A 14,571-nucleotide genomic window follows, 5' to 3' on the forward strand; every position below is an offset into this window, starting at 1 on the left:
TCAAACTCTTAAATATTCTAATTCTTGAAGCAAATTTTATCATTAAGTCATTCCATAATAAAAATCAATAACTCAAAAATTGATCTAAATCAAAACTATATTTTTCTTATAATCAAAATCAATGTCTCTATTCTAAATAAGTATATCAATTTTCTTTATCTAAACATTAACAACTCTTAATTAATCAATTCATTTTTATAAATAACTCCAATCTACTTTTATAGAATAATCGTCAATATCAATAGATAACCTCAATCTTTTCTATTCAGTCAGAGAAATAATAATGATTAAAAGAGTTCTAACTTCAAATTTCATTATACCCTGGAGCTAAATATTTGAGTATAATAATCTAAGATCAAAATCATCATTCGATAAATAATCTCAAATTCTTCTTAATAAATCGAGAATTATAAAATTCAATTCTAGAATAGAAAAAAATTATCTTTAAATATTCTAAATCTAAAATCAAAAATCAATAGTCCACTCATCTTAGAATTAGGATGCTAATTATTTTTGTAGCATAGTAGGTGGAAGCACTACTTTTAAAAATTACTTTAGGATAATTCAAAATTTTAAAATATTATTCTTTCTAATATCAATAAATTTTTTGTATCAAACTATATCATCTATCATAATTCTTTAACTTAAAGGGTCAACATTCTTGACTTACTCAAAGTAATCCAGATTACCATGCTTCCGCTGCGCACTTTGATCTAACAATCAAAATTTCTTAGCTTCACCAAAAAAATTTTGATCAAATTATTTCTTTATCTTATCAATAGAAAAGATCTCAAATTTTAAATTTCAATTGACGTCAAAGATTAACCTTCGATTCTCATTCATACTTTTACTGGTATACAAAAATCTTGATTAACCCTTGAGTCAATATCATATTTAAACCATCATATAGATTTACTATAATCAATATGAATCAAATCTCAATTCTCATATCAAGTCAATTCGATAATTTTCAAACCAAAAATCCTTATAAGTCAAATTAATGAAGAAAAAAAATCCTTCGATGCTCCACCAAATTTGGATATAATCAGAATATATATGAACTTCAAATCATTATTTTTTTCTAAAATTTCTATAATCAAGATCTTTAATATCTATCACGTATCTTTTCACAACAATCATACAAGCCTCAAAAATTAAATCTCCATTTAATAGTAGATTCAATTAGGGACCTCGTTAACAAAAGCAAAGGAACTCCATATCAATTCTTAAATCCCAAATTTTTAAATTATAAATTCACATAGATCTCTTAATCTGAAATAAATATAAATCAGATCTTTTATCTTAATCTGAAGATATCAATTTTTCATTAACAACCTCAATAATAATATCAAAAAATCTCTTGATCAACTTAGATACGAAATCTTTAAATTGAAATTTCATACACATCAGGTAGTCTCCAAGAGACATAATAAGATTCATTATCTAGATCTAAGGATGATGATTAAAGATTCCAGTACGATGAATATTCTACAACTTCATAATCGATTTCATCAATAAGAAATAGGTTTCTTTGTAATATTCTCAAATATGCATTTATCCTAATATGTCACTTTATATATGATCCACATACCAAGTTCACTTTCGATAAATATTCCAATCAAGCACCATAAAAAAAAACTTTCTTAGCCCATTCTAGAATAATATTTTATTATCAAATCTTTATCTTGCCAATAATAGTCAACTTCTCAACTAGAAGTAATATCATAGTATTATTCTCACATTGAATTTGAACTTACGATTCACTTGAATAACCAATGATCAAATTAATAACCACAACGCACAATAAAATTTTATATCAATTCTTTTGTGATTACTTTCGATCAAGATCTAACTAATCATATCATGATCAATAGATCATCCATCATATTTCAAACTCTATATGTCATAATCTCTTGCGATCTTTTTATACATAATCTCAATGTTTAATCAAAATTTATAAATATTTCTCCCACTACAATCATCAAAGATCTACACTATAATATCCCTGGTGTCTATCCACTTACACCCATTCTATATCTGATTCTATGTTTCATAATTCATCCACTTATGCTCTGATACCACTATAATTGTCGCGCCCCCCACTCGAGATTGTGAATCGAGGGTCATGGCAACTGCCGCATACTCATAGAAAACTCTTCCCATAAGCATGCAAGGTATCTTATCATGTTTTTTTAAAACAACAGCGGAATAATTAGACAATAATTTAAATCTAAATCATAACGACCTAAATTTTTTTTTTCTTTAATGTCTCAATAAATTCAACAATGATTCATAGGCCTTACATCAAATTCAATAAGACTTTCAACCTAAAATAAAAGTATATGGATTCTGCTTCTGATCACTCTTCCATTCATATCTTATATCATCTTAATTCCTCAACATCTGTAAAAATAATAAAAATAGGAGGTAATGAGCTAGACAACCCAGTAAGCAATGATCACTTTTCAACAGATTTCATCAGGCATTTAAGTAAATCATTATTTATAGAAAATAAGCATATAGAGTTCATCAATTCGAAATCAATTTCAATTATGCAACATAATTCATGCCAAATTCATTTCTTTTTCGAAAATTCAAGTTTCTTTCGAGATTTCAATTTCTTTTGTTCTTCAATTCTTTTCGTCAACCATGAGCTATGACCACATTTTTCCTGTGGCAGGGTCATAATACCGCATATCTGCTTACGGTAGGCTGTGAATCATCTGACAGCCATGTCCTTTGGAACTGCTGGTCTCGCTGGCGGTTTGTCGCTGGTCTCTCTGGCGACATGTCGCTGGTCTCGCTGGCGACATAAACCCTCAGGACAATCAATTGCCAACATATATGCCCCAATTGGCGGGGTCCTTTACATAGTCAGGTTGTCAATTCATAATGTTTCTTATATCATAATTCTTCATAAATCATATTTCATATTCTAATTTCAATAATAAAACATATAATCATGTAATATCGAAATCAATCAATATAATACATCATGAAATCAATATGTTCAATCATGCTTCATCATAACATTTCAAATAAGATATTTTCATAGCAAAATACCATTCATCCAATTCATGCATCGTTTCACAAATCATGTCAGAAAAATATATTATAATTTATCGATAAATCTAGAAAAAGTGAAACATTACTTACCTCGAACTCATTCCAATAAATCCATATAATTCTGTAATTTTTTTTTTAAAAATTCTGTTCGTAGATCATATCACGATATCCCATGATCAAACATCCACAATCCTATACAGAATCAATTTCAATAATTAGAAAGAATATGAATACCATATTTCAACGGTTTAAATTGGGTCCGATCATCTAATTTCATCTAATCAAAATCTAATTAGGACCTAAACGATCCAAAGTTTGACTATCAGATCAAGTTAGATTCGAAGTGATAGGATCGAGATTTCTTCATCGATTTCATAAAATCAAGTAGAGAGAGAAAATCAGAGGAGAGAGAATTCATGAGGTATAATTCGAATTGATCAGATGACACAATCCAACATTACGATTGATCCAATATCTCGATTGGTGAAATCAACATGATCAAATCAAATCATGGCTAGATCGGAATCATGGATGATCAAATCTAAAGATTCATGGTCTGATTAAGGTGGGTGCCAGTACGCTGTCTGACAATCATGGATCAGGGTTCTTCATTAGAATCAGATCCGACTTATTAAAAAAAATTTCTTCATTCACTAATCTTTTTTAGAGAGAGAATCAATCAAGAGAGAGAAAATTTTAGAGAGAGAAAATTCATCTTGAATTCTTCAGACAATATGATTCAACAAATCCGATCGATCAGATCAAATCATACTGAAATTATCATGTGGACAATTCAATAAGATCATGAGAAATAAAATCTAAAAATACCTGATCTGATCAAAGTGGATGTCGGTGTACCGTCCGACGATCACAGATCAAAAATCCATCACGAAGATCATTTAAATTCATCATCATTCTTCTCAAAATTCTAGAAATCTTAGGAGAGAGAAATAATCTAGAGAGAGGATTCTAGAGAGAGAAAGTAGAGAGAGAAAGTTCAATTCTAGAGAGAGAAAATACTAGTTCAAGTTGAAGGGAGAGAGGGAAGAGAGAGAAACTCTCTTTCTCATATTTTATTATTTATATCATTATTTATTAATTTATTTTTATTTTTTTCTTCTTCTTTTCTTTCTCCTTTTTTTTTCTTTTTTTTTGTTCACGGAAGAGAGAGGAGAGAAAATCCTATTTATTATATTATTATATTATTATTATTTTATTTTTCTTCTTTCTTTTTTTTTTTCCTTTTCCTTTTCCTTTTTCTTTTCTTTTTCTTCTTTTTCTTTTCTTTTCCTTCTTCTTCTTTTCTCTTTCTTTTTCTTTTCCTCCTTCTTCTTCTTTTCTTCTTTCCTTCTTTCCCGTGGGTTTCTTTTGGGCTGAAACAGGGGACTTTGAGGTCCCCTCGTTGGCTGGCCGGCCGGTGGCGCAGCCGGCGTGGGGCAGCCGTCGACAGAAGGGGAGACGATCGGCGGCAAGAGGAGGCCAAACCGGTGGTCGGCGGTGACCACCGGCGATGGAAAAACGACAAAAAGGAAGATTCTTCCGCAACAAAATTAGACGACTTCGGTCGCCGACGAGCGTGCACATCGGCACAGGAAGGAAGGGAGAGGAGAGAGGAAGGGGAGGAAGCTTACCTTCGACGCCGGCGAGGCTTTTCCGGCGAGAAATTGGACGGCACAGGAATGGATCTCCGTGAGGAATTTTCGATGATTGCCGCCGTTTTGTCTCGGAATTCTTTGGTAGGAAGAAGGGAGAAGGGTCTCCCCTTTAAATAGAACCAGAGGAGAGGAGTTTGACTCCTCTCCGGTGAGGTTTCCGACTCCGATTAGGAGCCGATTGGGAGAAGAAGACTCCTCGTGGGAGTCTTCATCATTTTTTTTTTTTTTTTTTGGGCTGGCTGGGCTATCACAGGTGTTGTCGCAAGAAAATTAATTACTTAATTTGGGCTTTATAAAACTATGGAGTAATGGGAATAATCCAAACAAAGATGGACAGATTTATTTTTTGAAAGCAGTTTCTGTGTTGTTCAGGGAAGAGCTCCCACTCTCATTCCGGCCACCCGATCCTCTTGATCCTCTTGTTTCTCTTGACACCTTACAACGCATTACACATATCGCCGGCCAACAAATGGTTAGCAACTTATTAGGTGGTTGATCAAGTCCATAAAAAACTAAAACAGAGATCGCATCAAACCATGAAACACACATTAAAAAATCCTAGATCTACATATTCCTCAATCAAGATCAACACAAGTCTATCAGAAATACTAATCTAAATCATTTTATAAGATTGTATAATACTTCACATACACAATTGAGACCTTAGAAACATGATCTCTACCATGTAACCAACTTTAATAGATGTAGTAGTACCTTACAGTGTATCCAGAAAAAGACCCATTAGAAAGCTTTGATGATACTGAATGTCTACGTGATCACCTAAATCCAAAAACAACTGAAGTTTTGAGAATTCTGAATGATGATGTGATAACACTAGGAATCATCTCGCTTTCTTCATATTCTCCTTTGACATTCTCTCAAATATGCAGATTGCATGTCTGAGGCTTCAGCTGCGATGGTGACTTCGGTGACTACCAACAAAACACCAAATTGTCCATATATGCAACTACCACATCTAAATCCCATGTTGTACTCAGCATACCTATATCTTCATTGTTCATGACTTGTACAAAAGGATGGCAACATTGTCACAGCTTTGGCTGCATGCTTCCTCTCATCTTGAGTCAAAGAAAATTAAGCGCTTCCACTTATCTTGAATCGAAGAAGATTAAGTGAACATATACAGAAACAAGAATGACTTGTGCCTTTGCTACCATACAAAATGCATACCAAAGCATACAGACTTGACATGATTTATCAGCTAGCCACAGTCCTATTGTTGCACTCAGATGATCAACAGGAATCATAGAGAGGAAATAGAAGCATAGAAGATGGTTAAAATCATTGCTCTCTCCAAATTCGACCAGTCACTCGCAGTTTCAACTCTTGCCGGTTGCCACCTGAGAAGAACAGGGCCATGTTTCGGTGGATGATCAACCCATCATAACTATCTCGAACCTTCCTGTGGCTGTCCCTGATGCTCCTTGGCACTCCCTGCCATATCAGTTTTCGGCCATTGCCACCCACTTCCAGGCTGTAACTGAAGTTCTTTGCTTCACTGTCTTCCCCCATAAATCTTAAGAACGCCATGTAAACTGGCGACAATCCCAAGAGGAAGGCCTCAAAGTGAAGACAGAAGTACTGTCCAAAACAACTGAAGACCTGCAGGAATTTTTTGCAAAGAGAAATGGAAACAACATAAATGGATCGGACTGGAATGATTGCTAAAGACGGAGAATTACACCAAATGCATGATATTTTCACTTCACATAAGTTACTTTTAGTACTACATCTATGAATGAACTTGACAAATAACGATGACAAAATGGAGTCAATAACAATATCTAATAATAATAAAGTGAGGAAAGGGCTTACAGTGAGCATCCACGTTGCATTTTCAACCTCGTGGGGATTGGATTTCACATATCGGTGGTTGAACGTGCAGCCATCATGCATATCCACCTTATGATCATTTTTCAGGTGGGCCACAAGCATTGGAATATCACCTGTGACCAGGCATTCAGAACCTGCATAGGGACAATTGTAGGGCCTGAACCTGCATAGCTGCTCGTGTTTCAATTTAGTATAGTATGGATGTATGTCAGAGCATCCTAGGTTCTGATATTTACAAGGAAGCTCGAGCGACTCTGCAACCTTCTCAAGAGCCAAGCATCTGATATTACCCAGTTCTTGGCGACAGGTAGGGCAGTGATTATGTACTCGAGGCTTGCAACTTGAGCAGAGAGTGTGACCATTTGGACACTGCAAAAGAAAAATGGCAGAAACATGTTCCTTATAAGTTCAATGCCTCCTATGTATGACAATAAAAATTTAAATTAGCTATCTGGAAAGGGGAAACGGGCCAAGCATGCATCAAAAAGATCAACCAGTTGCTCAGATCACAATACATTGTCATACTAAGGCAATGAAATTTGGAGTAGAACCCAGGCCTATACCGCCAAGCATCTCAAAATTTGTCTGTAAATATAGAATTGCTGCTAACTGTCACAACACAGGAACCAGAAAAAGGACTCACAGCAGTTAGACAACTAGGGAACAAGAAACATAGGCACTCACACACACACACACACACACACCATGATGTGTATTCTATTTATAAATGTCAATGTCTGCCATTAACATAATATTGACACTTATCACACCCTTCATAGCAAGTATCAGTTTGGTATGACATGGAATGCCTGGTATACACATCACAAGTGGTACGCACAAGCACTGCGAACCTTGGTTCATCTAGGAAGTCCAAAGCATGCAAGCGATAGGAGAGGGAGAAGAATAGAGTGGAAGAGAATGTGCTCTTGATGGTAACGCTAGGAAGAATGCCTCAACAGATGGTGACAGCAACTCCAACTGGCTATGGTCAAGGAGCTTCCCCCGCGCCCCCCCCCCCCCCCCCCCCCCCCCCCCGCTCCTCTTCCTGCATCCATCATTGCTGCTCCTCTGCCTCCCCTTCTTGCTCCTATTGCCACTTAGCCCTTAATCATTGATGCTGCTTATTTCCTATGCATTTTCGCTGATTTCTCTATTTTTTTAATTGTTTGATTTATACACTAAAACTTCATTACCAGATAACTGGTTAATTCAATTTGCCTCAGCATCTGTATCTACCTAGGCACTATGTGGTCCACTAGTCACCCACATGCTGTAGTTAAATCTTATAACATAGAAGAAGGCATGTTACACAAAACAATAAAACTATCCAGAATGCTTTTAACTGGTGATATTTATATAGTTTGATATTGCAGACCATAAACTAACCCAAAATACTATGAAAAGGCAAACAGCAAACACTGAGAGGCTACAATCAGCAACCTAAGAGATTTAGACAACAATGAAAAGGTGTTTGAGGGTGATCATATAGTGTGGAAAAATAGGATCCTATCTAAAAAAGAAACAAAGATTTAGGATATTACAAGACATGGAAGAATATGATCATGTTCAAAAGACTCTGCATGGCATTACATTGGCTATCAACAAGCTTAATCATATCTGTTTATAAAAAGGTAAACTAACAAAGTGCGCATTGGAGAAGACAAATTTATTCTGATGCCTTGTGAAGATCAGCTTCTATAAATAACATAAGCTCAGATATAGAGACAGTATATGCTGATCATATAGCAGTGGAAAAGGAAAACCTGATGAATGGGAGGGTACATAGAGCTTGTGCAGACTGGGCATTCAAGAAGCTCGTGCACACCACTGGTTGAAGATGAGCCTGCTTTAATACCAGAAACTGTGGAAGACTTAGAAGGCAGGATACCATCAAGTTCAATGCTAGCACTGGCAAGTTCATCATCTGTGGCTTGGGAATCAGGAATTTCCATGCAAATGCTGCTTACAGGAGCCATGGAAACTTATTCTTGGAACCAACTTTCATGACAAAACTGATACTAAAGTTCAAAGCACAACCTTTTTTCCAGGAATCCCCATAAACATCATATTCCTAAAAGTGGCTAATGTTCCATCAATCTTTAACAAATCTTAATTTGTTTGGTGTTAAGGCAAACATGCAGCAGAGCCATACATCACTCATCCAAGACGTTTAAACTTGCAGGGACCTCATCAGAAAACAACCTGAAAATTGCAAGAGATTGTTTTCAGTGTGGGGGAGTTTCTGCAAAGCTATCTATTTCTACTTCTTAAAATGTATTTTCCATTTCACAATATAATACTTGTATTGCTTAAGATATCACGAAGGACAAGCACAAATTCTGCAAGTTAAACAGTCCACCTACTAATACAGAGTGCTCAGGTAAAAACGACCAAACTATCAGACCAGTAAACCTTTCCAAAAAAAAAGTTCAGCAATTAAAAAAAAAAGTAATTATGAGGAGGAGAAAATTCTCAGATCAGATGATCGGAATTGTCTATTCAGTTATTATTTTTACCTTGACTCATCCCATAAGTACTTGATCCTTTAAAAACAGTTTACAACAAGGAATCAGAGTCCCACACCAACAAGAAGAGAGAAAAGAGAATTAGACCATATAACAGTACATCCACTAGAAAGACTAAGGTCAACAAGCCATACTTGCAAACAGTGGAGGTTAAAACCACCATCCACATTTGAAACTGAATCCAATGATGTGACAGAAAAGATGACCACTTACGAAAAAAATTACAACAGCAAACCAATAAAACGGTCAAAGGTGCTCCAGATTTCAAGCTTGCATCCGAAAAATCCAACAAAACCACTGCTTGTATCCAACTGAAACCAATGATATGAGAGAACAGATAACCACTCACGAAAAAAATTCCAACACAACCAACAAAACAATCAAAGCTGCTAACAATTTCAAGCTTGCATCCCAAAAATCCAACAAAAACCCGCTATTATAGTCCAATTAGCTTGCAAACAATGCGCGGAAAAACCAGCCACCACATTTTGAATAATTCAAGGACCGGACAGAACATAAACTATTATGATGCATGTCAGCTGGCAATGAGCTGAAGGATCAAACAGATAAACACTTCAAGCTAAAGTCTGCAAATTTCTACCAAAATCCAGTGAAATTAACCTCTTTAATGCTTCATTTCAGAAGTAAGATAACTATACTTGATGATCAGAGAAAATAAACTCTTCTATAAGCTCGATCCTTTCAAAAAATAGAAAGCTAAACAAATGCCAGTTACTCACAAAAATTATCAAAAAAATAAAAGAACGATCTCAAAACTAGATAGACAAATGCGCTGCTCGCTCCGAAACCTTTGCAAGCCAGAAAGAGATCCGATGCGATTACCGGTCATGACACCCTTCACTTTGTAAGAGGAGGATTCGGCTCATATGATCCAAAATCCAACCAAAATAACCCTCGAAGAGGGGGGAAACACGAGAGAAAAGATAAAAAGTGAGGGAAGGAGGGAGGGAGAGAGAGAGAGAGACCGAACCTTTGGGCCGAAATTGAATCGGTCGAACACGAATCAGTCCGCGCCAAACAAAATCCAAGCAAAAGTGCACGGCAATCGAAGGGAATCGTGATAGGATAGGGTAGAGGACGAGAAGAAGATCCAAGGGTCAGGGTCCGGGTCCGCGGGAACCGCGGGAAGAGACGGTCGGCTGGAAAATTCTAGGGTTTTGACCTGGAAGGCATTATCATCTCCTCCGTGTCCGTCTCGGCTGTCCATTTCTGGCCCTGGGAATGGAAGAAGGGAGCTTTAGATCCCGTACAATTTTTCTTTATGTTTTAAATATTTTATTAGTTTTATTTGAAAGAATAAATAAATCAATAATAAAAAGAAAGGAATTGGAGCACATGGTATTGACGTATAGAAGACTTGGCCAAACTCTAGTATCATAAAAGCACACTTTCTTTCCCTTTTTATTCTTAATAAAAAAAAATAGATATTATTTTTTTTTATTTTTAAATTTTTTTTGGTGAAGATGAATGGACTGGATGTGGAAATGAGGAAGGAGCCAATCATTTCCCTTGCTTGTGCACAGAAACTTTCTTTAAGATGTCTTTAGAAATATACAGAATTATCGTATCTTATTATGTCATGTATTTTTTTGATGTTACAATATAAAACTTTCAATAATAAAATTATAGATTTCTATTTTGAGCAGAATCTTTTAAATTCACTTTTTTTTTTCTTTTGGTAAACAAAACTTTTACTTCTTTCTTTCCTTAACATCGTGCATCTTTTTCATTTTGGATCATTTTTCTTTTTCTAAACCAAAGGCCTTCCCATAAATTCTTAACCGCTACATTTTAGAAATTCTAAAACCAGACAAGGCAAAAACATGACGATGCGATTATCAAATATAGCTTGCATAAAATTATGCAAAGCTAAGGGCTGTCGGAGTTAAGTAGAAACTGTAAAGCAACCTCCATTTTGCTTATCTAAGGCAATTTTATTAAATGATTTGTTTCGCCTATATTAACTAAGGACGAATTAGACATTAGTTAGTGGTAAATACAAGCACTTTACTAAAAAAAGAAAAAAAAAAAAAAGGTAAATATAAGCGATCATATTCTTTGGCTTATTATTCCACACTTGAAGTAAGAAAACATAACTTGGTTGACAAAAGAAAACTTGGACGGTAGTAGCACTTCTGAAATTCAAAGAATATGGTCCATTTTTGTTGATTATAATGGAAATAATGAAATGTCAAAAATCCAGAATCTTTTATTAACTTCCCAAGTCCCCATTTTCACGGTAATGTAAGGCGGAAAGGGGGTCATACCAATTTCAGACTTTGAAATAGTTTGAAATATTTGAATTAAATTTAAATTTAAAAATAATTTATTAAATTTTGAATCTGACTTAAATCAATATTTTGTTTAATTCAAATTCAACCCCAACTCCAATCTTAAAGTCGGAGACCAAAAGTTGGTCCGATTCAAGCCCATAATGTTGAGCTCAATCCAATCCAGCATCTTAAACGGTAAATCAAAACTGGGACGGTTAATATTTCGGATCTCAACTTTTAGATTCTAAAAAAAAATTTTGTGCACCGCATGCGGTGCGCATGTTCGCACACTATGGTGATTGGCTCACGTGCGAGGTTGGATAAAAAATTTTTTTTTTTTCTCACGCCGTTATTTGATTATGAACCAATCACTACACACGATGCACGCATTTGGCACCATACGCGGTGCACAAAAAAAATTTTCTGGATCTTGCACCACTATCTGTCACAAGTCACTAAAAAATCATTAGATGGATATAGCTCCCATGGATTTAGGATGAATTTAATCTTCTTTCTCTCATCTTTCTCCTTTGCATATATAATAGTAATATACAAAAATTTCATCCTAGATCCACTAAAAATTTGATTCACCTAATAATTTCTCCAAATCTTTGCTCCCTCTTCTTATGCCAAATCACATGGTTATGTACTCTCCTTCGAGTTTTAATTTCAAAACAGAGGATGCAAGAGTGGAAGGAGAATTTGGCAGCATTAGAAATTGTAGAACGATTGAAAACCATCGGTTGTTTCTTTTTGTCAGTTTTTTCTTGTTATATTTTCCTTCGGTGGTTGGGGGTGGGAGGAGCACTTCAGCTGCTTCTATGTAACACAGCTCTTGTTGCTTATGATGCCTTTGGTGGTGGATAAAACTACCATGCATAACCATTAGATAATATTATTATGGCACCATATTATAATGTTTTGAAATATTAGCAATGTAATAAAAATATCATTATATAATATATTTTATTTGTATAATGTTCTTTAAATGATATAATATGCTATGATATTATAAGATTATAATGTATGATGTACATTAATGTTACTATTTAAATATTAGATAAAATTATCAATATTAATCATGTAAAATATGCCATATCACTATATTATGATAATATATAAAAAATATTATTTTCTGATATTGATATTATACTTAAAATACTATATTTTTGTAAAAAGTATTCTATAACAAGTCAAAGGTAGTTTTTTTTATTTTAAAAAATTAGATAGTTTATTCTAATTTTCATCTTATTTCAAAATTTTCGACCATCAAACATGAGTTAGCTTCCCTTGTTCCCTTTTTCATATGCATCTATCGAATGTTTATGTTTCTCTATTTTAAATTTCAAAATTGCAAGCTTTTAGTTTATATACTATTTTATGCCACATTCTTAAAATAGTATAATATTTTCTTTCTTTTAGGACTGAACTAGATCGAGTTGGGCTAATCCATAACCCCATCCAAGGCTGGCCTAAAATATTGTGGGAATTTGAGTTAAGCTTAGACCCAAAACTTTTTTCAAATCTCAAACTAGAACCCAACTCGAACCCGATTAGAACTGCATGAATTTATAGAGTAGATTATAGTTCACTGTATCACAAGTAATTTTGTTATTGATAATTTAAAATTTGGATCATTTTAAATATCTTGAATTGCATCCAAGTATTTATGCCTTCAAAAGATTCCATAGAGGCTTGAAAACACCAATTTTTAATAGCTCTTAGCCGTAAGGTATAATGAAGGATGATGAAGAGTTTAAGATTTGTTCAGGTCTTAATTTAGTCTCTATTTCGAGCCTTATTTAGATTCGGATTCGAATAAGGCCAATGGCATAACTGAACCTAGTCCAACAAAATATAAAATCTATATTTAAGCTCAAACTAAGCTTGAAATCTATCGGGCCTAACTGATGCCCAATCTGAAGTTGGCCAAGCTCGATGGAGTTTGGATGGGTCGGAGCCCATTTACAACCCTACTTCTCCATTTTGATACTTTATTTTATTATTATTTTTTTCAAAAAAAACATGTATCTCAATTTTATTGCATTTATTTACATGTATTTTTTTTAGGATGGCTTTTAAAACATTGCCCTTGTGTTATCACCGGTGGATCAATTAAGTCTAAATTGAAGCTTAATAGTTTATTTTTATTCATGGCTCACAAATACAACCTCTATAATAAGTCTTTTATAGCCCTACTCCAAACTACAACTAAAAAGAAAGAAAGCAAATATCATATTGTGCTTAGGTGCAATCTAGTCCTACTGCGCAGTGGAATCTATTCACAGTATATCTGGATTCATGTGTCATGTGTTGTAGGCCCTAGTTAGCCTACCATACTTATGGACTACATGCAAATATCGTACATTGATAAAAATATTATCTTTATAGAATATGTTATGTTAATGTATAATATCTGTGTGATATGAGTATGATATTAATACCTTATCCACTTTGAATACATAATGGAAACTGTTTTATTTCAAATTTATAATTAGAGCATGCAAACATCCTTTGGAGCAACTTGCTCAGTTAATGGTTTTCTTATATGTTTACAATTACAACATTGCAAATTCATATATTTTTTATCAAAAACATACAGACTTACATATAATATTTACGTTGTATGTGACATTATACGTAATATTACCTATGCTATAACTCATGTGATCTTTGTGAAAGTTTACTAATGTTAGTTTTTTAGTCCCTATCGTCAGCACATGTACACTCATATATAATATTTACTTTTTATAAGAGGTTATGTAAAAATCTTATGCTAAGATAATATTTTTAATATTGATAAAAATTATGGTGCTCCACGTCGGATTGGTCAGCTTGTGAGTTGACTTCTCAGTAAAGCCATTAGAGGAACAAAGGATCTGGATTCGAGTTCCCTTCGCGCCTCAAATTTGGCTAGGCTTCCCCATCACTCTAGTTCTTAAAATAAGCATGCACGCATATGCGCATGCACGTGTGTATATATATATATATATATAAATTTTTTTAATTTCGATCTAAATTTTTTAGGCATGTGGACTGAATTTGGCCGGAAAGATGTTCCATTTGCAAAATAATGAAAAACAAAAGATAATTGGATTAGAGTCACATTTTTTCCTATCCAATATGATCCTTACCCTATATCAACTAGGTCTAAAATTGGTCTAATATAAATTAGCC

At 34.3% G+C, this 14,571-nt stretch overlaps 1 protein-coding gene across 3 annotated transcripts; it reads right to left on the reverse strand.

Annotated features, from left to right (window-relative positions):
• Positions 1-5,325: 5,325 nt before the first annotated feature.
• LOC105060627 (E3 ubiquitin-protein ligase SINAT2) lies at positions 5,326-10,354 on the reverse strand. Of its 3 annotated transcripts, none has more exons than XM_010944413.3 (4): positions 10,092-10,354; positions 8,339-8,777; positions 6,558-6,944; positions 5,326-6,344 (listed from the first exon to the last, which is right to left on the reverse strand). In XM_010944413.3, exons 2-4 carry the CDS (start codon positions 8,549-8,551, stop codon positions 6,024-6,026), a joined length of 921 nt encoding a protein of 306 aa, XP_010942715.1. In that variant the 5' UTR covers positions 8,552-8,777; positions 10,092-10,354; the 3' UTR covers positions 5,326-6,023. The 3 variants fall into 3 exon arrangements, with proteins under 3 accessions (XP_010942715.1, XP_073106243.1, XP_073106244.1); XM_073250142.1 differs by lacking the exon at positions 10,092-10,354 and adding an exon at positions 9,944-10,076; XM_073250143.1 differs by lacking the exon at positions 10,092-10,354 and adding an exon at positions 9,841-9,865.
• Between the last annotated feature and the right edge of the window lie 4,217 nt (positions 10,355-14,571).

This window comes from Elaeis guineensis, chromosome 16, assembly GCF_000442705.2.
Source record: "Elaeis guineensis isolate ETL-2024a chromosome 16, EG11, whole genome shotgun sequence".
Taxonomy (NCBI): Eukaryota; Viridiplantae; Streptophyta; class Magnoliopsida; order Arecales; family Arecaceae; genus Elaeis; species Elaeis guineensis.